At 39.2% G+C, this 23,323-nt stretch overlaps 1 protein-coding gene across 2 annotated transcripts in view; it reads right to left on the reverse strand.

Annotated features, from left to right (window-relative positions):
* Positions 1 to 5,222: 5,222 nt before the first annotated feature.
* LOC113114389 (epidermal growth factor receptor-like) overlaps positions 5,223 to 23,323 on the reverse strand; it is a 57,285-nt gene continuing 39,184 nt past the window's right edge. The window contains exons 9-28 of one of the 2 annotated variants that reach the window (XM_026281320.1): positions 22,973 to 23,099; positions 22,712 to 22,785; positions 22,496 to 22,586; positions 22,196 to 22,392; positions 20,432 to 20,564; positions 19,808 to 19,898; positions 19,449 to 19,606; positions 19,271 to 19,312; positions 18,563 to 18,704; positions 18,031 to 18,153; positions 17,608 to 17,706; positions 16,032 to 16,217; positions 14,653 to 14,808; positions 14,223 to 14,298; positions 13,832 to 13,978; positions 13,063 to 13,160; positions 10,983 to 11,147; positions 9,327 to 9,368; positions 8,262 to 8,355; positions 5,223 to 7,603 (exon numbers count right to left, since the gene is read on the reverse strand). In XM_026281320.1, the coding sequence (XP_026137105.1) occupies positions 7,242 to 7,603; positions 8,262 to 8,355; positions 9,327 to 9,368; positions 10,983 to 11,147; positions 13,063 to 13,160; positions 13,832 to 13,978; positions 14,223 to 14,298; positions 14,653 to 14,808; positions 16,032 to 16,217; positions 17,608 to 17,706; positions 18,031 to 18,153; positions 18,563 to 18,704; positions 19,271 to 19,312; positions 19,449 to 19,606; positions 19,808 to 19,898; positions 20,432 to 20,564; positions 22,196 to 22,392; positions 22,496 to 22,586; positions 22,712 to 22,785; positions 22,973 to 23,099 (2,603 nt within the window). In that variant the 3' untranslated portion in view covers positions 5,223 to 7,241. The remainder of the gene's footprint in view (positions 7,604 to 8,261; positions 8,356 to 9,326; positions 9,369 to 10,982; positions 11,148 to 13,062; positions 13,161 to 13,831; positions 13,979 to 14,222; positions 14,299 to 14,652; positions 14,809 to 16,031; positions 16,218 to 17,607; positions 17,707 to 18,030; positions 18,154 to 18,562; positions 18,705 to 19,270; positions 19,313 to 19,448; positions 19,607 to 19,807; positions 19,899 to 20,431; positions 20,565 to 22,195; positions 22,393 to 22,495; positions 22,587 to 22,711; positions 22,786 to 22,972; positions 23,100 to 23,323) is intronic. The other variant, XM_026281329.1, reaches the window with a different exon arrangement.

A 23,323-nucleotide genomic window follows, 5' to 3' on the forward strand; every position in this document is an offset into this window, starting at 1 on the left:
CTACAATGTAAATAAATTATCCTGTAAATATATATATATATATATATATATATATATATATATATATATATATATATATATATATATATATATATATATATATATATATATATATATATGTTGTTCAGTTGCTTTGACGTAATGTATTTTGTTTAAAGCACTATATAAATAAAGGTGACTTGACTTGACTTGACCTGAAGCATGTACGAAACAACGGCAATCATATAATCCTTGTGGCTCGTGACATCATAGGAAGATGCCGGGAAGCAAAAAAGGGCACCTGCTGAATACATCACCAATTTTTGTTGTCTTCAGTATCCGTCTGTTTGAAGTATGGGTGAGAGACCAAGGCAGGTGAGCGGTGTAGAAAGTGTGTGCTTCATGCCTGAGGACTATCGATGCATCATGTGTCTTGGTAAGGGGCTTGTGCATTTAGTGATTGAGGGCTCTGAATGCACTCATTGTGAGTGTTTCAAGTGAGAAAGCTCAGTTTGCATTTACCCCTCTTCTCGAGAGATGAATGACAAGTGTCTGCATCTTGCAGTTTAGGTCCCACTGCTGGCGAGCAAAACTGCCAGCCTCACTGCTGGAGCAGACTCCCTCCCCAGGCTTCTGGGTATTTTTAAGTGGGCGATCCCTCTGAATGCTCCCCCCTTCTCAGGACTTTAAGTAAACAGCATCTGCTCAGAATTTAGCTGTCTGTGGATGCTTATGCTCCAGCTCAAGCATGCTTTGCACTCTAATTTAGCGATCTGAGGGCAGCCATATTCTAGGTTGGGTTCTATAACTAGGTTGGGTTCCCCCTTGGCACAAGCTCTCTCAAGTAAGCACTGAAGTCTTGTCTAAGAATCTGCTATTCAAGGATAGCTTTGTTCCAGCTCGGAGACTGCTTCCCTTTTGGGGTTTTTAAGTAGTGGTCTCCTTGAACACATTGCCTAGACTGTGCTGTCTCCACTTCTGGGTCTTAAGTAGATGGCCCATTCCATGGTCTGGGCAAATGTCATCCTTATCTGAGGAAACTGCTATTTGAGGATAGCTCCAGCCCTCTAGTGTTATGGCCACTGCTTACATCAGGGTTTGATCTTGGACTCATAATGTTTATTGTTTGCACTTCATTAGCGAATAATTTACTGACGCTCCGGATCTCCCTCCTGTGAGCTCCTGGTCGATAACACAATGCTTCACTAACCTAGTGTGGGATTGACACTGACTGGGGACCTGAGTATAGCTATGTGCTAGCTGTTCCCTTTTGCTCGATCTGAGGATAACTCAGTGATTGCTCCGCTGCTTTGGGGAGAAGTGGTTTCCTTGAGCCCTTACCTAGACAGTGCTGTCTCCCCTCCTTGGGTTGTAAGTAGACAGCTCACTCTCTGTAGTCTGGGAAGTCTCAGTCGGCCCCCATTTTGGTAGCCCCTTCCTAGATACATAGCTATCTGAGGATATCTATGTGCTAGCTCAGTGACTGCTCCACTTCTTAGGGTCTTTAAGTAGCGGTCTCCTAGAATCCTTGCCTAGACAGTGCTATCTCCCCTGCTAGGGTTGTAAATAGATAGCCCACTCTCTGTGGTCTGGGCAGCTTTGTGGGAAGGCCTTACCTGGGTATCTGAGCTAGCTGTGTATTGTTCATTCTAAAATGATATACAAGTCTTCATAAGATCATTAGGATATAGCTATCTAAGGATTGCTGTGTTTTAGCTCAGCAGGTACTCTCCTTAATTTTAATAGTGATCTCTTTGAGCTCCCCAAGAAGCTTTATAGTTTAGCCTCTTCAGTGGTCTTGTGTATCCAGACTAGTATTGCTCACATAGCATAGCTATCTGAGGATAGGTGTGTTCTTAACTTGGGTCAGATGTTACCCTTTATCTGAAATGGGTTCCCCCATTCTGCCAGGTTAGTGAGTGGCCTGAGGCGTCAGTGGCTTGGCCCTTTTCTGAGGAAAGGCTTGGTGTATGTCTGTCACTTCCCTGGTCTCTCACCAGGTAGACAGGCATGTGCCTTGGCATGGCATAGTTGGCATTTTGTTCCCGATTGTGTCCGCTAGAGGACGCAGCGTGGAGTTTCCTAGAAGGGAATTGTCTCAAGTTACATATGTAACCATGGTTCCCCAACATGGAACGAGATGTTGTGTCTGCACACCATGCCTTTGTCCTGCCAGTTTACATCTCCTTCAGACAACTAAGTTGGTGATGTATTCAACAGGTGCTGTTTTATGCTATCGGTCATCCGCGTATGACGTCACTGGCCACGTGGACCAATAGGATTGGTGTTTTTTCACACATGCTTCAGACACTGGTCATGGTGGCAGGCTTCCCCATTGTATCCGGTATAGGATGCAGCATCTTGTTCTCTCTCAGGGAACGTCTTGGTTACATATGTAACCCTCGTTCCCTGAGGGAGGGAACGGAGACGTTACGAATGGGATCTCGCCCGAGAGCCCAATCACCTTTGAGTGGTACAAAGAGCTGGTCTGAGGTCCTAAGGCACCGAGTTCTGTCCACGTAGTTGCGGAGCGTACTGGACAGAGCAATGCCAGGGCTGGGTCTGCCTCCTCCAGGGGCAGCGCTTGCAAGTTCACAACCTGATCCCTAAAGGAAGTGGTGGGAACTTTGGGCACGTACCCAGGCCGGGGTGTCAAGATAACGTGAGAGTTAGCCGGCCCGAATTCCAGGCATGCTTTGTCAACTGAAAATGCCTGCAGGTCCCCGACCCTCTTCACCGAAGCCAATGCCGTCAGGAGCGCAGTTTTCAAAGATAAAAACTTTAGCTCTACTGAGAGCAAGGGTTCGAAGGGAGCTCTCTGCAGTGCTGATAGAACCACTGCGAGGTCCCAAGAGGGGACTTGCTGAGGGCGAGACGGATTGAGCCTCCTTGCTCCTCTCAGGAACCTGATGATCAGATCGTGCCTCCCAAGAGACTTACCTTCAACAGGGTAATGGTGAGCCGAAATGGCAGCCACATAGACCTTGAGGGTGTAAGGAGACAGCCTTCGTTCCAACCCCTCCTGAAGAAAGGAAAGCACTGACCCAATCGGGCATTTCCAGGGGTCCTCACGCCGTGAAGAACACCAAGTGACGAAGAGGTTCCACTTCAAAGCATAGGCATGTCTGTTGGATATGGCTCTAGCTGAAGTGATGGTAGCTACCACCTGTGGTGGCAAGGTACCTAAACCTTCCGTGACACATCCAGAACCCACACATGTAGGTTCCACAGGTCGGGACGTGGGTGCCAGAGGGTGCCCCGTCTCTGAGAAAGAAGGTCCTTCCTCAGAGGAATTGGCCAGGGAGGGGCTGTCACGAGGAGTACAAGTTCAGGGAACCAGGTCCGGCCGGGCCAAAAAGGCGCAACCATGAGGACCTGCTCATCGTCCTCCCTGATCTTGCACAACGTCTGTGCAAGAAGGCTCACTGGGGGAAACGCATACTTGCGCAGGCCCAGTGGCCAGCTGTGTGCCAGGGCATCCGTGCAGAGGGTGCCCTTGGTCAGGGAGTAAAACAACTGGCAGTGGGAATTTTCTGGAGAGGCAAACAGATCTACCTGAGCGTCTCCGAAGTTTTCCCAAATCAGCTGAACCGACTGGGGGTGGAGTCTCCATTCCCCGGGGCGAGACTGCTGCCGTGAGAGCTCGTCGGCTGCACGATTGAGCCTGCCTGGAATGTGAATGGCATCAAGCAACCTCAGATGGTTGTGACTCCACAGGAGGAGATGGCGAACGAGTTGTGACATGCGCCTCCTGCAAAACCCCTGGGTCAGCACTGCCCTCGTGCAGCTGCCGGAGCAGCTTGGCCTGATAGACCTGAAGTGAGTCCATGGCATGCAGGGCAGAAGCGGCCTGACCCGCAGCTCTATAAGCCTTGGCCACCAGCGTGGATGAGAGCTTACAGGCCTTGGAGGGCAGCTTGGGACCACCACGCCAAGCGGAGGCGCTCTGTGGACACAGTTGCATTACAACAGAACGCTCCACCGGGGGAATCCCAGCATACCCCTTGGCCGCCCCACCATCGAGGGCAGTGAAGGCGGAGGAAGAACCAGAACGGTTTCGGGCAGTTAAAGGTGCCTTCCATGAACTAGTTACTTCCTGGTGCACTTCCGGGAAGAAAGGAACCAGAGGGGGGTGCTGGCGATCCGCATGAGCAGCCCCCAGGAACCAATCATCCAGCCTCGAGCACTCGGGACAGGGTGGAGGATTCCACTCGATGCTCTCTGCTGCCCGGGAAAGCATGGCCGTCAGCTCGGGATCGGACTCAGACAACGCCGGCACTCCTGAAGGAGGCAACGCAGCCTCAACCGGCTGCGGCGTATGTGAGAGGGGTGTGGCCTGAGGAGGTTCGTTCGTCGGGGAAGCCCACACAGTAACCCTCAGATCACCCTGGCCACCAGCCGAAGTAGCCCTCTTTACGAGAAGAAGAGCTAGAACGGGGTGTGGCAGAGGGTACTCTATACCTTTTAAGGTAATCGACTCTCGATCTCAATGCCGAGATGGTCATGTTCCCACAATGAGAATATGAGCCATCCACGAACGCAGTCTCCGCGTGCTGGAAGCCCAGACACGTGACACAGCGATCATGACCGTCACGAGGAGCGATGTATTGACCGCACCCAGAAACACACAGGCGAAATGACATCTTTAAAAAGACGCAAATCGGCCCGTATCTCTTTTGTGAGAGAAATTTCTCATTTAGGGGTGTTGAAGCGCTCAGGGGAACGCGGGAGCTGTCGCAGGAGACCCAAACGAACCGCTGAATCGCGCCGTCACACCAACACCAGCTCTTGCTTGTGACACTCCGGTGATTGCAGCAAGCGATGTGCTCGGCTCCGAAGCGAAAGCTTGAATGAGAGTTGCTCGCATTGCTCCTTATATACCCGCTCTGCGGGGCGGAGCTCGCGATGCAAATTCCGCAGACCAAGGTACTTTGTGTACCATTGGCTCGTTTTGTACCACTCGAAGGTGATTGGGCTCTTGGGCAAGATCCCATTCTTAACGTCGAACATGACCGACTGAAAGGGAACCATGGTTAGATGCATAATCCGAAACGTTCTTAAACCTTGCATTTTGTTCACACATTTGTGATCATAAAAGTGGGTGATATGCATAACTGTTAAGTTCAAGCATGACTATTAATTAGAATTATTAATTCAAAAAGCTTTGAAGAAATTAGGTCTGATTAGGTAGCAGGTAAAACACTACTGATGTTATAACACACAATTAACAAGTACAGACCAACTCTCATAAAAACAAGACTTTATTGAATTTACTTAACAAAAGACAAGAAGGGACATTGTCACCATATTCTGAGGGCAAATGCAAATTTTCAAAGGAATGATCAAAGCAAGAAGGATAGTGAATTTAAGATATCCAACCACATTACTTAGTTTTATGTAACAGTCATCATAGAGATCAAGCATGTGAGATATGTGTCAGATTCATTGAGTTACCATTACAAAATACAAGAAAGGTACAGGAGGGTGAAGACACATGGACAAACAAACAGACATGAAATATATCAGTGACCCTATATGTGGTTTTTATGACAATGGATAAAATACTCTGTTAGATACAATAATGCAAATACCAGCCATATATTACAGTTCTGTACAAGTACCAATCTTATGTTGGCCTTTGGAAGAAGCTGCATCTATCCATACACAGTTCATTGTCACAGCCCTGTCCAAAACAGCCAACATTTCCAGCAAAAACATAGCAGTTAAATCTTGAATTTAACTCAAATTTGACTTTCATTCACAGCAGAGAGGAATTAAACAACCTCTGAGTTCAGTTTACAGTGTGTACCCAAAAATAATTTGGTTGCTTGAGCCACTATTAAAGTCTATAAATGGCTTTGCATTAGCCTATAATATAAAAACAAAGGGGACATTTTAGTCCAGTTTATTACGTTTTTCAAAATATGAAGTTGTCATACACTACTGTTCAAATGTTTGGGGTATGTAAAATTTTTGTTTTCAATGTTTTCAAAAGAAATCTTTTATGCTCACCAAGTCTACATTTATTTGATCAAAAATACAGTAATTGTGTACAATATTGTTATAATTTCAAATAACTATTTTCTTTTTTACTGTATTTTAAAATGTAATTTATTTACGGTTTTATCAGCCATCACTCCAGTCATCAGTCACATGATCCTTCAGAAATCATACTAATATTCTGATTTTGTGGTAAAAACAAAAAACAAAAAACATTCTAATTATTTCTTATTAATGTTGAGAACAGTTTTTGCTGCTTAATATTTTTTTTTGTGGGACAGATTATTTTTAGATTTTTTTAAATGAAAATCCAAACGGATGTTGATTTGAAATGTACTTTTTTGAAATATGCTACAGTCTAACTGTCACGTCTGATCAGTTTACTTGCTGCTGAATAAAAATACGAATTTCAAAAAAATAAATATTAGAAGTCTGTTTGTAGTGTTATTTTCAAAATGAAGACAAACTGTGGAACATGTTCATGTATTAATATGATGAACTACACTGTTTTTGTTGGGAGATGTCACTTAGCTTAATATTTTGTAATGCAATAGAATTCTCACATTTTTATATGCGACTTCAGTGTTCAAATACATTTTGGTGCAACTGTACCTTTAAAACTAAGTTTTATGGTTACAGACACTATTGAGCACAGTGCAATTTTGTAATCTTTTGCTAATTTAAAACATTATTAAAGGGATAGCTCGTCTAAAAATATACTCATGTCATTCCAAACCTGTATTATTTTCTTTCTTATGTTGAACATAAAATAAGATATTTTGAAGAATGCTGCTAATCAAACAGCTGATGGTCTCCACTGACTTCCATACTATTTCCATAGTATTCAACAACAGTTTGATTCTTCAAAATCCTCAAAATATATTATTTTGTGTTCAACATAAAGAAACGTATACAGGTTCGGAACAACATGAGGATGAGTAAATGATGACAACATTTTAATTTTGGGGTGAACTATTTCTTTAACCTGACTGCAACCACATCTCTTAAAAAACTTTACATGCATGTTGACAAGCTTGTTTCATGATATGCCATTTCAGCACACCAGCATATTTCTACTGGCATTGGCGTGGGATTACTATCCTGTTGTCATTCATAGTCATTTAGAGAGAGCCACAATTGTCATTGGCGGCAGGCATACCTGTCAGACAACTTGGCAAAATGTTTGCTATAAATAGATGTCCTTCCATCTTTTACCAACTGTAAAGTGGCTCATTTTAACAGTTGCTTTTCTCTGTAATGTGCTAGTGCACTTCCAGCCCCATGTATTCTGGATTTTCTGCAGCCGGCAAGTGGCCATTGGTGTATGTTTTGAGCTCCAGGGGGCAGAAGTCCTGCTGGTAGTCTGGGTTGTCCATGCTGTTCTGGGGGTTGAAGGCCTGAACGCTGATGAACGGTTGACTGGAGAGAATCTGCGTGTGGGACGTGTTCAGATACTCCGGTAGGGCGCCAGCAGCAGCAGTGGGGCTCTTAAAGCAGTTCAGGTATTCTTCCTCAGTTTCGTCCAGCGCAGATGAATTTTGCGGAAGTTTGCGAGGGGGTCCAGGGTGTTGGTATATTGGGTTGGTCATGCTGGACATCAGTGATTCCTTCTGGTTGATGTATTCTGAGAAAGAGCACAATATGGGGTTAAAAAAACAATTTATTCCATCAATTATTTTAATTAGCAGTTCGTTAAGATGTTCTAACTCTACATAAAAAAATACCCTGAGGATGTTAACATCTATTTCAGTTACTGCTACCTAAAATCATTTAATTTCCCTCATGACATTCCAAACCTATGCAGGCCCTTAAGGGACGTACGTAGTGATAAAAAAGAATGAAATTCTCTTGCAAAACCTTAACGATCCCCCAAGAACCTTTGTGTGTGCATGCAAAAGTTTTACATGTTCCTGAAAACTTTCTGTCTGCTTGAGAAAGATTTGTGATTGGCTGAGAAACTTTGAGTTTGCATGCAAACTTTTGCAATCCCTCCCATCTAATTTTTTTTTTTCATCATCATATTCTTTTAGGGGCTCCATACGACCCTATATGACTTCATTATATATTTTGAAAAACTTAACTGTTCACAATGGGCAAGATTTTCATATTCAGAGATTTCAAAGCTAAATTTGAAGTGTTTTTGGTGAAAATAGACTTAAATTACAGGCTGTTTCTAATTCAAAAACATATAGCCTACAAGTAGTGTGCACTTGCTAGCCTGTCACCCCCTGATGATTTAGTTTTATGTAAAAAAGCAGTGTAAAAATGTGTACTATTCCAACCTGGAGTGGGCTGGAAGTTTCCCTCGAGGAAGCGTTCTGTCGGGTCTGGGATGTAACGCAGAACTAGGCTGTTCTCCCTTCCTGGGAAACCATTCTGACAAGAAAACAATAGCATATTAAAGCACGCATCATCGTGGTTAAACCGGTTAAATTAACAATAGGTGAGTGTCTAGAAGATCACAAAAGCACAGCTGGGTACAGCTGCATAAAAAGTAGAACTTTGTCTTACATTTCATATTTATATTGTAGGTGTTTCCTTACTATCAAAAATTTTATTACATAATAGAAAATATTATTATTCAAATAATTTATTTAATATTACTAACATAGTTAAATACTATTTAACTTTAATACAGCACATGATGACTTTTTAAATAGATGTTGATTTTTTTTCTTCATTTAATTCTGTTTTGAATTATGGAGTACATCAGGGCTCCATTTTTGGACCCTGTTCTTTTCTCATTTTTATGAAGCATGGGGTGTCCTTTCATTTTTATGCAGGAGACAATCAAATTTATTTGTCCTTGAAGCACAATAAAAAAAGGCTTAAGGTCCTTTAGCAGTATGTCTGTCTGATATCACGTTTTCTTAATAAGAGCAAAGCAGATGTTATTGTGTTTGGGCCTTCAAGCACTTCAGGTATCTCTGACTGAAGCTCTGACCGGATTAGTACCTACCTGTCTGTCTGACCTTTTGAATGGAAATACTTCTATTAGATCTCTGAGGTAATCTTGAGCAAAGATTTTTGATGGTCCCGAGACTAAAGTAGTGGCATGAATTGTTGTTTCCATTGCTGGGACAAAACTGTGGAATAGTCTTCTGGTTTCCCCCAGATTTGTTTAATCTGAATCTGAATTTACTTACTGTATAAACCCAAATGTTTAAATGCTCCTACAGTCTAAGGTGAATAACTTATTAGTGTTTTGATGTCTCCTCCCTTTATTGCATTGCAGTCTATAATATAATATTGTTTATTTTAGTATGGTTTGTACAGAACAGTAGTCAACTCTTGTTGTTTTTATTGTGCTCTTTAAATAAAAATGAAATTGATTTGATGTAACTTACTCCGTTTCTGCTATGACAGTTCCCAATGCTACTGTTGAGACTCTGAAACAAAACATAGTAACCATGTTTATTATTAAATCTTTAAAAACAAGTATATATTTGTAACGTAAAGCAAATACTGTTCTGAAATAAGCTATCTTTCAATAGTTTTTTAATAAATAGTGCAAATGGGTGTTAAAAGCTGATGACTGAGGACTGGATATATCTTTGAATTCAACACCACATGCACAAAACAGGCCTGTACCTGTTTCGAGGAGAACAGAACCCAGCCTTATTGATTCTCCTGGACCATTACAAAATGCGTTCATAAAACACAAGGAACTAGGGGGAAAAACACAAGCTAAATAAGCTACCATCTGCCAGAGAAACTACAGACTTAAATGGCTATGCCTCAATGGCTGTGTTATATAAGACTCCGTCTGAGCTCAAAGTCTTCGTTCTGCCAAAAAAAATTTAACAAGTGTTGCCCGTGAAAGCAATCAGACTTGAAAGGCTGAAGGAGCTTTGCACGCACATAGCGACAGGCTTGAGGCCAGGAAACACTCAGAACGCGGAGGCCTGGCCAGTCGTCTTGGACAGACATGCTTTGCTTTTCTGCTGCGGAACGGTCATTAATCAGGAGGCAGCTGTGAGGAAGCGGGGGAGAAGTCGAAGAAACAGAAGGACAGCGGAACAGGAAGTGGGTGAAGAAGGCCAGACTAGAAGAAGACGAAAATCAGGCCAGGTACATACGCCTCTGCAATATAAACTTTCTGTCCTTTTGAGCGAAAGCACACAACACTGTCATCAGATCTGATATCACATCCAGTCACTGTTTAGCTGGGACAGATGTTTTAAGACGGGCTGTCCATAGGGCTATTGCATTCATTTAGTATATAATTTAGTACAGAATATAGAACTCTAAATTGTATTTTTGCTCGCCTACTTTGATCTACACTCATTCATACAGCTCTGTGCACTCATGCAGCACATTATACAGTATCGTTATAGACTAAAATTAAAGATTTCTTCACTTATCGGCATTGTGTAATATTGAATGTATATTGGCCGGTATTCATGTATGCCCTTAAAACTAAAATGGAAAACTGTTTCAAACTGAAACTTAATATAATTTTTTAAATTGTAATTACGATGCTGTGATGCCTACATTAACTTAAAATTTAACTACTGAGTTTATCTTTATTTATAATATTTTAGTTTTTTTTACTTTGAATTTATTTAAACAAAATAGTATACATTTTAATATTGGTAATTTAAGTAACATTTAACAGGTTGCATTTACATGATCAAAAAACAATAAAAATAATAATATTAAGGTAATGTAACATTTTTAATAACTGGTTTCTATTTTAAATTTTTTTGAAAACTAAATTAGTCTTCAGCGTCAGATGATCAAGAAACATTTCTTATTATCAGTGTTGAAAACATTGTGCTTCTCAATATTTTTTGTTGTATATTTTCATTTTTTTTCAGGATTGTTTATAAATAGAAAGTTCAAAAGAACAGCATGTTATATTTGAAATATGTTTTTGTAACAATGTAAAATACTTTACTGTCACTTATTTAAAGCTGGCTTTCCCTGCCGAAAAAAAAAGAAGAAAAAAAAAACTTTTTAAAGCAAACAAAAGTGTGTGTGTGTGTGTGTGTGTGTATTACCACAGAGTGCAGCAGCTGCGTGCGGGAGGTGCTGGGGCTGCTGAAGAAGCTGTGATTGGGCACTAAATACTCATCTGCATCCACAGCTTCATCCAGCTCTCCGCTCATCAGACTGCGGTAGAACTTGGAGTCAGAAGGACTGGGTAAATGCATCCGATCATCACCCTGTTAAACAGGAAAACATTATTACATGTATTAATTTAGCAGATGCTTTTATCCAAAGCGATTTACAAATGAGAAAAACAGCAAAAAGAGCAATGATATATAAGTGCTATAACAAGTCTCAGTTAGCTTAACACAGTACACATAGCAAGGGCTTTTAAATAATATAATAAATAAAAAGAAAACAGATAGAATAGAAAAAGAATAGAGCAAGCTAGTGTTAGAGGTGTATATATATATATATATATATATATATATATATATATATATATATATATATATATATATATATATATATATATTTATACACACACACACACACAGATAATTATATACACACAGATAAATATATATTTATATACACACACACACACACACACACACACACACACACACACACACACACACACACACACACACACACACACACACACACACAGATAATTGCGTAATAAATGAAAATAAAATAGAATACAAAAAGATTAGAAAGGTAGTTACATTTTTTAATGAATAGAATTAGAATAGTGAGTGCTAAAGTTAGAGGGTCAAATAAAGATGGAAGAGATGTGTTTTAAGCCGATTCTTGAAGATGGCTAAGGACTCAGCTGCTCGGATTGAGTTGGGCAGGTCATTCCACCAGGAGGGAACATTAAATTTAAAAGTCCGTAAAAGTGACTTTGTGCTTCTTTGGGATGGCCCAATCAAGCGACATTCACTTGCAGAACGCAAGCTTCTAGAGGGCACATAAGTCTGAAGTAACAAATTTAGGTAAATGGGTGCAGAGCCAGTGGTAGTTTTGTAGGCAAACATCAATGCCTTGAATTTTATGCGAGCAGCTATTGGAAGCCAGTGCAAATTGATAAACAGAGGTGTGACTTGTATTCTTTTCTGCTCATTAAAATTAATCTTGCTGCCGCGTTCTGGATTAATTGTAAAGGTTTGATAGAACTGTCTGGAAGACCTGCCAAGAGGGCATTGCAATAGTCCAGCCTGGACAGAACAAGAGCTTGAACAAGGAGTTGTGCAGCATGATCCGAAAGAAAGGGCTTGATCTTCTTGATGTTGAATAAAGCAAATCTGCAGGATCAGACAGTTTTAGCAATGTGGTCTGAGAAAGTCACCTGATCATCAATCATAACTCCAAGGCTTCTAGCTGTTTTTGAAGGAGTTATGGTTGATGAGCCTAACTAGATGGTGAAATTGTGATGGAACCATGGGTTTGCTGCAATCACAAGCAGTTCTGTCTTGGCACGGTTGAGTTGAAGGTGACGGTCCATCATCCAACAAGAAATGTCTTTTAGACAAGCTGAGATGTGAGTAGCTACTAGGAGGAGCTGATAGGAGGATCTGGTGCTTAACCGTGTCAAAAGCAGCTGACAGATCAAGCAGGATAACTACTGAAGATTTGTATTCAGCCCTTGCCAGTCTAAGTGCTTCAACAACTGAGACCCAGCCAGTCTCAGTTGAATGTCCACTTCTGAAGCCAGATTGGTTGCTGTCAAGGAGGTTGTTCTCTGTGAGAAATGCAGAAACTTGGTTGAACACAGCACGTTCAAGTGTTTTTGCAATGCAAGGAAGAAGGGAAACTGGTCTGTAGTTCTCTAAAAGAGATGGGTTGAGGGTGGGTTTCTTAAGTAGTGGAGTTATACAAGCCTGTCTAAATGATAAGGAAAAAAAAAACACCAGTGTGGAGGGATGTGTTAATGATGTGAGTGAGTGCAGGAGAACAACTGCAGGAGAAATGACTTGAAGGAGATGAGATGGAATAGGATCAAGCTGGCAAGTAGTAGGATGATTAGAAAGGAGGAGTTTGGAGACTTCTGCCTCAGAGAGTGAAGAGAAATAAATTGATTGCATTGATCAGTGATCAGACGCGAGCAATGCTCCAATGAAGAAATCTGATTTGTGTTTCTCTTACCTGAATGACGAGATAGCGGGATGGGTCACGTGCCATTTTAGCAAACTCAGCGATGAGCTCCCTGAAGCGAGGCCTGCTCTCTGCATCAATCATCCAACCTGGATGATAAAGGAGATGATGAAAAACTTTACATTTAAGAATTCTAAATGTATCTTTAAACTACTCGAATGTTGCTTCAAAATCTTTTTTTTTTCAGATGCAATTAAATTAGCGATGCACAATATATCAGTATCATATTGGAAATAGTGTTAGTGTTGCTAAGCCTAAAATTTCTTTCAGGAATTAGAATTATAGTTGTAGCGTTTCATTTTGAATTTAATTAAACAAAATAATTTGAAGAATCTGCCATTTTAAGTTAGTCAACCATAACTTGACAATCTTATCAATTTAATAATATGAAACAACAACAACAACAACAATAATAATAATCAGTATTGAATGATCTATATATCCCTAAAAAAAAGAAGAAGTCATCACTACTAGAGCTATATAAAGAATGATGAGTTACTAAGCAGTTCAAAAAATGCTTTTTCTTGCTTTGGTCATATCTTATCTTTCAGAGGGAACTAATTCTATCACTGGTTCCCCCTCATAACAATTGTTTTATGGACAATATGTATAAAACACACAAAGCTTTTTCCTTTACTGGAAAAATAGATTTAACAATTGTATGGCACATTAATGGGTTTCATGTGTGAAAACCATTTATTAAACTGGAAGAAAGAACTATATATGTCTACTTCACAGTACAGCAATGAATCACACTTACATTTAACCATTATCATGTACACATCAATGGTGCAGATAGGAGGCTGTGGAAGCCTCTCTCCTTTCTCTAGAACTTCGGCAATTTCACTTGCAGGAATTCCATCATAGGGCTTTGTTCCAAATGTCATCAGTTCCCAGACTGTCACACCTAGTAGCATATCATTCAGTCAAGAACTGATAAATTCATTCAATACTGAGAAAGCTATTAAAGTCAACATGAATCAAAATCAAACCTATCCACTTCCTACAATTTAAAAAAAAAAACTTTTTTTTTTCTTAATGAGTTTTCTTTTGTGTACTAAAGTTAAATGGACCAAAACTTTTTAATGTTAACTTTAATGTCTGAAAAAAGCAATGGCAAATATTTCTGATATTATCAAACTGTTAGTCACCATAACTCCAGACATCACTCTGGTGGGTGTATGTCCTTTGCAGGATGGATTCCAGTGCCATCCATTTTATTGGCACCTGTTGAAGGATACAGACAGACATAGAAACAATGTGAAACATGCAATCTCTATTTCAAATGTTATAATTGGAAGTGAACACATTGGATGCTTTCTGAAGATGAACATCTGATTGTTAGTAGTCCTAGTCTTATACTGTTGAGACACTAATGAGGCCACATTCATCACTTCATTTAGTGTTTATGACAGTTTACAGTAAAGCACTAAGGCATTATAAACCGTATGAATTTCTGTAATTACGTGTATTGTGAAAAGCGCTATACAAATAAATTGGTCTTGACAGTTAAAGAAAAGTTTTTCAAATGCTTAAATTCTGCAATTGAGATCCACTTTCTCACAAAAAGAAATACCACACCTTTCCACCCTCTGCGTGATATTCCTTCTCATCAGCATTCAACAGCTTGGCCAGGCCAAAATCAGTGATCTTTACATGTTGAGGGTTCTTCACCAGCACATTACGAGCAGCCAAGTCTCTGTGCACAAGATGGCGCTCTTCTAAGTAACTCATTCCCTAATAAAAGTCAGAGAAATTCAAAAGATTTGTTGACATGAGCTAATATGATGATGTGCTCCTTCAAGCTGGAATGAAAATTCAATGGTAACAAAATCAAATTATTTAATGTGGCCTTCATGTCTGCATATCATCCCAAAAGCTTCCAAATGTTTTATGATACAGGAGCATTTACATTTGGCAGTTCCATCATGCAATCATGAAAAGAGCAGGGTTTATGAGCCACATACAAAACATTTATCAGATCCAAACGAAATAATGTCATCATATGGAGGGACATGGAGACATTCATATATATATATATATATGAATTCCTATTATTATTAGATTTTTATGCATTTTGAATTTAAATGGAACTTACATAATGATTCTGATTGCAAACTGACTAATCATGACAGTGAAGTGACTACAGAAAATGTAAATGGGCTCTAAGAAGTGCCTGGATAAAACTGGGGTGGCCCGTCAATTAATAATTAATCCAATTAATTGTTGATAATTGTTATAAATAATATTATTAATAAATTTGTTTAAAAAACATTAATTGGACTGAAATTTTTAAATTGACATATCAAAAACAACAAAAAAACCTGTTCATCATCAAATCAAATGTCATTCAGTGACTGATCGACTTAAATAAGTGTAAATAGGCTCTAAGAAGTGCATAGGTTTGGAAAAACATTAAATGGATCATTAGGGAATAATTGGAAACACAACTGTTACATAAATCACTGTGCAAACTGATGCTATTAAAAAAAGTCAGGCTGTATTTGAGAACATGAAAGTATATTTGATCAAGGTTTCCTCGGAATGCTAAATCATCATATCAATCATATCACCACATTTTCTAGTCATACTCGGATCAAATAAGAAATGTTATTCCCTCAGCAGTGAGGACAAAAAAGGCCAGTCTCTTAAAAGAATCTTCACAGCTACTGATTTGCACTTCAGAAATGAGATATGCATTTTCAGCCTTTCAAATAGGGCAAATTGAGAAATGGGAGAAAATACTGTGGTGTAAATTAAACTAGAGAAGCATATCAATTAATAATGAATCAAATGAATTGCTTATAATTGTAATTCATCATTTTATTTAAAATAATACATTTAAATACTAAAATAAATGTTAAAAAGGAAACAATTTAGATTTCTTAAATTGAACACATTAAATTGACATCTCAAGACATGATCATCATCAAACGAAATGACTTATGACAATCCTTTACCTTAGCAATCTGCACACACCAGTTGAGCAGGGGTTGAGAGCCAATGCTCTCCTTATTTTCTCTGACGTAGTCCAGCAAACAGCCGTAGGGCATCAACTGGGTGATAAGCTGGACGGTGGAGGTCAAGCAGATGCCGAGCAGACGACACACGTGAGGATGCTCAGTGCTCGCCATCACATAGGCCTCCTGTAGATACAAACAAATGAGCTCAACACAAATGCTACATATACAGTATATACTAGACAGTCGCTGTATATAGTCCCTACAGACTTAAAACTAACAAATGAGGTGCCTAGAGCGCATTACAAAATATTTGCAGAGATGTGGAGGCCTGGCGTTCTGAAGAAAAAGTAAACTTAGCAGGAACACAATAATCAAACCCCTGGTCAATAATCCAGAGCCAATACCAACAACCCCCTTTCAATTCTTTTCTTTTCTTTTTTATGTTCAAAGGACTGTGCAGATCTGTTAGATTTCAGTTTCTGCAGACTCTCAGAAGGTTATACTGTACTGGGCGAGTTATCTTCAAAGTGACCCCGAGAAGCAGCCTGCGCAGCCACATCCTCACAATCAAACAGAATACTTGAGGAAATGACATTCTTTAGAAGGAGTTAGAAAGGTCTTGTTTGCTGTTGCAGTGATGGAATGCACGCAGAAAGCAGGAAGTTTTCTGTTCTATATCAACTCAACACAACATCCAGCGGGAACTGGTCAGGTTACCCTTTAACTCGAGGTTATGTAGTAAAGAATTCACTGGAAAATAAGGCCTTATCTGCACAGTCATCATCTTAACTAGAATGACGAAATGTTGATTTTACTGTCGGTGTTTACTGAAATTATTGACATGTTAACTGGATCACACAGATACAGCACAGATGCATGAATACTCAAATTATAGGCAAAGAATGCAGAGAAAAGTGCTTGATTTTGGGGAAATACAAAGCCAACTTTTTAATTTTGTTTTTGATCGAGACAAGATTATAGTGCCCCAAAAAGTATTTGGAAATTTAAGCCACACTTAAAAGGCTAACTTCTATGGAGCCCCGCACATGACATGCAGAAAAAAAATATTAGGCTAAATTGTGTGAGCGATTTACTAATTAGTTCTCTCAATGTACTAAAACGTGCACATGATTACTATTGCGTTCCCTCGATTTACTATTGTGTTCCCTCGATTTACCATTTTGTTCACTTGATTTATAAATTGTGCGCACAATTTCCTAATTCGTTTGCTCGATTTGCTAAATCGTGCGCGCGATTTAGCAAATCGAGGGAACGCAATAGCAATCGTGTGCACGTTTTAGTACATTGAGGGAACGAATTAGTAAATCGTGAACACAATTTATTTATTTTTTATTTATTTTTTCTTGCATGTCATGTGCGGGGCTCCGTAAACTTGCAAATGCAAAATATCAAACCAAGTGGCATCTGCAAACAACTTGTTAAACCCTTTTTTAATTGTCTAAGCAGCATTTCCAGCAGTAAACTGAAAACAAGATCTTGAATCACAGTCTAAATCGTGAATAAGGTCAAATTTGACGGGACGAAAAACTGAGATTCAGACTCTAATACTCACATCCAAGATCTCTGTGTTTGCTTTGGGAGACGTGGCTTCTCGTAAGACCTTAATGGCAACAGGGATTTTCACATTCTCTCCCTCTGGAACCCACAAGCCCTGCAGGAACAGACACATATCTGTCTTAATATTTCATGTCGCAAACAAAGCAACACCCAGTGTTTTGTAACCGATGAGGTTTCACAGCTGAAATCATCCTGACATAACAAGATAATATTTATGTCTACAGATCTAGAGAAAAGGGAAATGAAATTAGAAAAGCACATAGCAACAAGTATTTAAACAAGCAACCTTAAAGGGACAGTTCACTCAAAAATCATTTACTCACCGTTAAGTTGCTCCAAACCTGTATGAAGGGTGAGTAAATGATGACAGAATGTTCTTTTTTTGAGTGAACTATCCCTTTAAAGGGAGGTCAGTCACCTTATACACAGTGCCGAAAGCTCCGGACCCAAGCACTTTGATCTTCTTGAACTCCGTCTCTTTGAGGATGCGCAGCAAGGCCTGGTTGGGGGCTTCGCCGCTGGGGGTCAGAGGCTCCACTAGCTATAGAGACAAATAGAGTCAGGAAAGCTCCCCTCCACACACAAACACACATCCTGTCTTTGAATTAGGATGGGATGACATTTATCTGTATTCGCGGAAGCTATTGCCTCAATGACTGATTTCCATCAGCATTCATAATATTTAATGTTGACACTACAACAGTAAGCAGGCTTCACTGAATTGATCTTACATGGTTTCACCAAGCTCTGCAGCTCTCTTCCAGCAAATGCAATTATTTGCGTGAGTAGATTACATCCAAAGTCAGAGCAAAGACGTTTGTCACATGCTGCAAGTAATCTAGAGCAATGCAAATATTCACTTTGCTTTTGGTGTGTACACACCATAAGCGTTTGGTTGTTTAACAATAGATCCTCAAAACATTCAGAATACGGTTGTCTTGAGATCTTACCTCTCTTTCTTGCAGGAGTCTTCGTAGGGTTCTCTTCTTTTTGATGTGCTGTCTGCGCAGTAGAACAGCAACTCCTAGACTCAGGATAACAAAAGCCAGCAGACTTCCAACCACACCAGCGGCAATCATGGGCAAACCTGAACTACAAGAACATTACCAGGTTAAACTTTTTACATGTAGTGGAAGAAAGTCCTCTCTCGACCGCAGATGTCACTTAATCTCAAAACTGATTGAGTAGTTGTGCTCTAATTAATGTTGAATTCATCTGAACATCAACATTTGTGAGAATTATTCCTTTCGAATTGCTTTGAGTTTAATTTATAAATTTCTTTAGGGTAAAAGATTGAAACCCTAAATGAAGAATAACGTTAAACCCTAGACATAAGAGTTGGATGATGCATCATGTTCCTGTACATGCTAAAGTCTTTTCTATATTTCTCACAATTCAGCAAAAAAGCACACTGCTCTTAAGAAGGATATCTTCCTTTATTTCTCACCATATGCATCATTTTCATTTATGCAAATGATTAAGGCTTGTGCATTTGGTATCATTTTTGAAAAATATGTTCTAATTCACAGCCTCTTTATTACTTTTTTTTTTATTTTTTTTCCCCGAAAGAAACTACGGTGATTTAAGAGGATTAACATTTTTAGTGATTCTTGGGATATTCTGGAGAAGTAATGTATACAACAAGATTCGCTTCTTACACTTTGAAATCTTTGCAGTCGTTCAGATCAGGCCCAGTACACCTGCAAACAAAACATCAAATTATTAAATCACAATTAGTGTACGCTGCAATCCCTGATGAACCTGGTCAAATTGCACAAATGACCGTTTCATGTCATCACATTCAAATAAAAGCATCACATACGATGCCTCTCTCACCCCTGGGTGCAGTTCTTATGACAGGGCTGGCACACTCGCATGCTGTCAGCGTATTTCCAAATGAGTATGTCTTTCTCTCCAGGTATGCCTTGCGGGCAGCGTGGTACACAGTGCGGCCCATCTTTGTAGTTTGCACAAAATGTACATTTGTCGGGTCCCTGGACAAAAGCTGGCGATTAGATGCAACAAGCAACTTTTCTACAGTCTTCAAGTGATGTGAATGTCTCCAGGACACAACTGGGACAGTAAACATTGGCTTGAGAGACTGGTGTGCTGCCATCAGCTTTTTTAAAATGAAGAATAAACACTGTTTACTGACAGCAGAACATGTGGTACTGTAGGACTGGTTTGATACTTACAGGGCCAGTGCAGGTCAGGTTTTCATTCATAAGCTGACATTCAGGGTCGCATTCGACACACGTTTTATTGACCTCATATTCACGCGGCTCCCTGTATGGACAGAAATCCATTCTGGTCAGTATATATGAAATCATCATTGTAAAAACAAATGGTAATACTTTATTTTATGGACCAGTTCTCAAAATTAACTAGTTGCTTATTAGCATGCATATTACTAACATATTGGCTGTTTATTAGTATTTATAAAGCACATACTAATGCCTTATTCTACATGACCATGATCCCACCTAAATCTAACAAATACCTTACTTATAATTAATATGAAGCAATAAGGAGTTAAAAAGTCAGTTAATAGTTAAATAGTGAGAATTGATCCCACCCAAAAAAAAAAAATCACCAAAATTACAGCTAAAGGACCAAATTCACTTCGTAGTTGTGCCACTTTTACAGAAATTTCCATACACTGTATCTGTGTGTAGTTTTATTTTTTTTACCTGCATTAAATGTTTTACATTAAGATAAGGATTTAAATGCTTGCAATCAGAGACATGGCATACTGTATCGCTGTTATTTTGAGTTTAAACATGGCTAAATTGAGAAGGCATAATAGAGCTCTCACTCACCCTGCCAGCAGGTTGCAGGAAGCCACACAGTGTTTTTTACGGGTGAAATGCTTACAAGTGAAGCACATAGTGGGACCAGGACCCCAGCAGCCATCATTTGTGCACATCTCATCACATGTGCTGTTCTGATTCGCTGTAACACAGACATTCAGATAAGATTTCAACACAAAAGATAGAACATGTCTTTTAAATCAAGCTTGAGTCAAATGTCTGTAAAAGCAAAAATGTGAAGCATTCCATTTCAAATGGATGCTTGTATTTGAAGGAATACTGAAGGAATTCTGGGACTATTTACTCATGCACTAAACCCGTCATTTATGTTATTAATGTTATTCATAAGTTATATGAAATACATTTATGTATCGTTAACCTGTTAGCCAGCACCCCCCATAATGGGACTGACAGCAAAAAGTGCTATACCTAACTTATAATTGTAACAGTTTCCTACTTCAGTGTGTTACAAACATAATTTTGGTGTCTTTGGAAAGAATACCCTTTGGGCTTTACTTTTCATCAACCAGATTTGATTATGCTCAAAATATTGAAGGTTATAGACACTGAAGTGCCTTGAATTTTTTTTTTTTACCGCACTTAAATATTTTTTTATTTGATATAAAAATACATGAAATGAGTCCTGGAGCAATCTAGAAAAGAAAGTCACATGTCTCAGGAGTTTCTATTTCAAATTTGAATAAGATATCATAAAAAATGAGACTCCTGCAAATATTTGCAAATATGTAGAGCCTTCTCACATTTGGCTCCCAAACTCTGGAATAGCCTTCCTGATAATGTTCGGGGTTCAGACACACTCTCTCTGTTTAAATCTAGATTAAAAACACATCTCTTTCGCCAAGCATTCGAATAATGTATCTTTTTAATTGTGAGTGTAGTTGCATCTGATCAAAGGTGCATTTTTATTCATTAGCTTGGGTTAAACTAATTTTACTTTGTTGGATCAGCAGCTATGCTAATGATGTCTGTATTTTGTTTCTATGTTTTGCCACGGGATTCACATCCCGTGGTAACTAGGATTTACACAAGCTCCAGTCTGGATCCAGAACACCTGAGAAGAGATGATGCTGACCCTCAGAGGACCTCAGATGATGCTAACCCTGAATGAACAAACAGAACTAACAATTATTCCTAAATGTGTGACTTAATCATATAATAACTTAATTAATAATATTGATAGTTCATCGTCTAGCTGACTACGTCTTGTATTATTATTATTTTTTAGTTTTTCTAAAATCCTGTCAAATGTGCACAAACTACTAGCTACTACTAAATATTGTAGAAACATAATTTTCTGTAAAGTTGCTTTGTAACGATTTGTTTTGTAAAAAGCGCTATACAAATAAACTTGAATTGAATTGAATTGAATTGAATGTCTACACCCCCCACCCCCAAATTATAAAATGTTTTTTTTACAATATTTAAATATTTATTTAACAGTATTGAAGGCTTCTACAAACTATTTAGTCATTAAACATACCACTGCATAGTCTTTTTCCATTATAAAACACTAGACAGAAACTTAGACATCATATAAGTGATGTTTTGTGTGTTTTTTTTAGCTTGACATATGTGGTCACTATGAGCTGTGGAAAAGGACTGTGTGAAAAATTCTCCTTTTGCGCTTTACAGAAGAAAAAAAAAGCCACATACAGTGCAGGTTTGGAATGACACAAGGGTGAGTAACCTAGAACAAAACTCTAATTTTTAGGTGAACTACATTGAAATAATTTGACAGGTGTTATTCATTACCACAGGTGATAGCATTAGCATTTGATGACATTTTGACAGTCTGGTGTTCAGATCTGAAGAGGCGTCTCCAGTGGTCAGGGCTGGTGTAGCAGAGATGCTCATTCTGACGGATGACCACATCACCGTCACTGATTTCCCTCAGAGAACGCAGGCCTAAATGTGTGATTACAGTATTGGTAACGGCAAAGCTGAATGTTCTGTGGGAGCAAGAACGAAAGGATTCATTTAGGAGCAGCAATGTGTCAAAATTTTCTGAGATTGCTGACATATTTGAGATTGCAGTATTTTTTATTGACTTACTGCTTTTTTGTACGTCCACGGATGACCTCAAGGTTTTCGAAGGCACTGAGGGATGGCATGTCTGTTGGCCACTGCTGAATCACCAGGTAGCCTTTGAGTTGGGAGAGGAATGAGATCTTCAGGAAGGTTTACGAACACGGAGGGGCCAAAGTTCCCCTACATGACACATTATTTTAATCATTACAAATGTCCAATATTAAACCACTGCATTCTCACCGGTGATTTCTTTTACAGTTTTAAATACATTGAGTTTGGCCGGGTCCAGTCCTGGAGTATTAGTATGCGGGTCACTGTAAATAATAATAATAATAATAATAAAAAGGATATCAAAGAGTTTTTTTTTTTTTTTGGCTCAATCACACAAATATAAATAATTCAAAAATATATAATATTATATAACAGTATAATTGTCTTTAAGCAACATGGAATGGTACTAATATTCTTGGTTATTCAGAGAATGCGAAACATCCTTCTCACCCATTAAATGTTGTGGTGAGAATTGCAACATCTCCGCTGATTTTTGTGCAGTTCTCAAAGGAATCGATGTTGCTGGCATTGATTGACAGGACATTGGCCAGAGGCCCCATTTCCAGCCCATTGCAAACTAGAGAGATGGTAGCAAGCATATTTAATATCAACTGCTTCTTGGTTAGGTACAGAATTAGCCGTGAAGGCAATAATAAATTCAAAACTTATGCTACCAGTAATACGTTTAGACACATTTGACCGATCTTTAGTGCAAACCTTAAATGGCATTACTTTTGTTAACACTAAATTAAAACTAAAATGTGCGTTTTTCAACTATCCTGAAAAAGGCAGACATAAAAT

Source organism: Carassius auratus, chromosome 2 (assembly GCF_003368295.1).
Source record: "Carassius auratus strain Wakin chromosome 2, ASM336829v1, whole genome shotgun sequence".
NCBI lineage: Eukaryota > Metazoa > Chordata > Actinopteri > Cypriniformes > Cyprinidae > Carassius > Carassius auratus.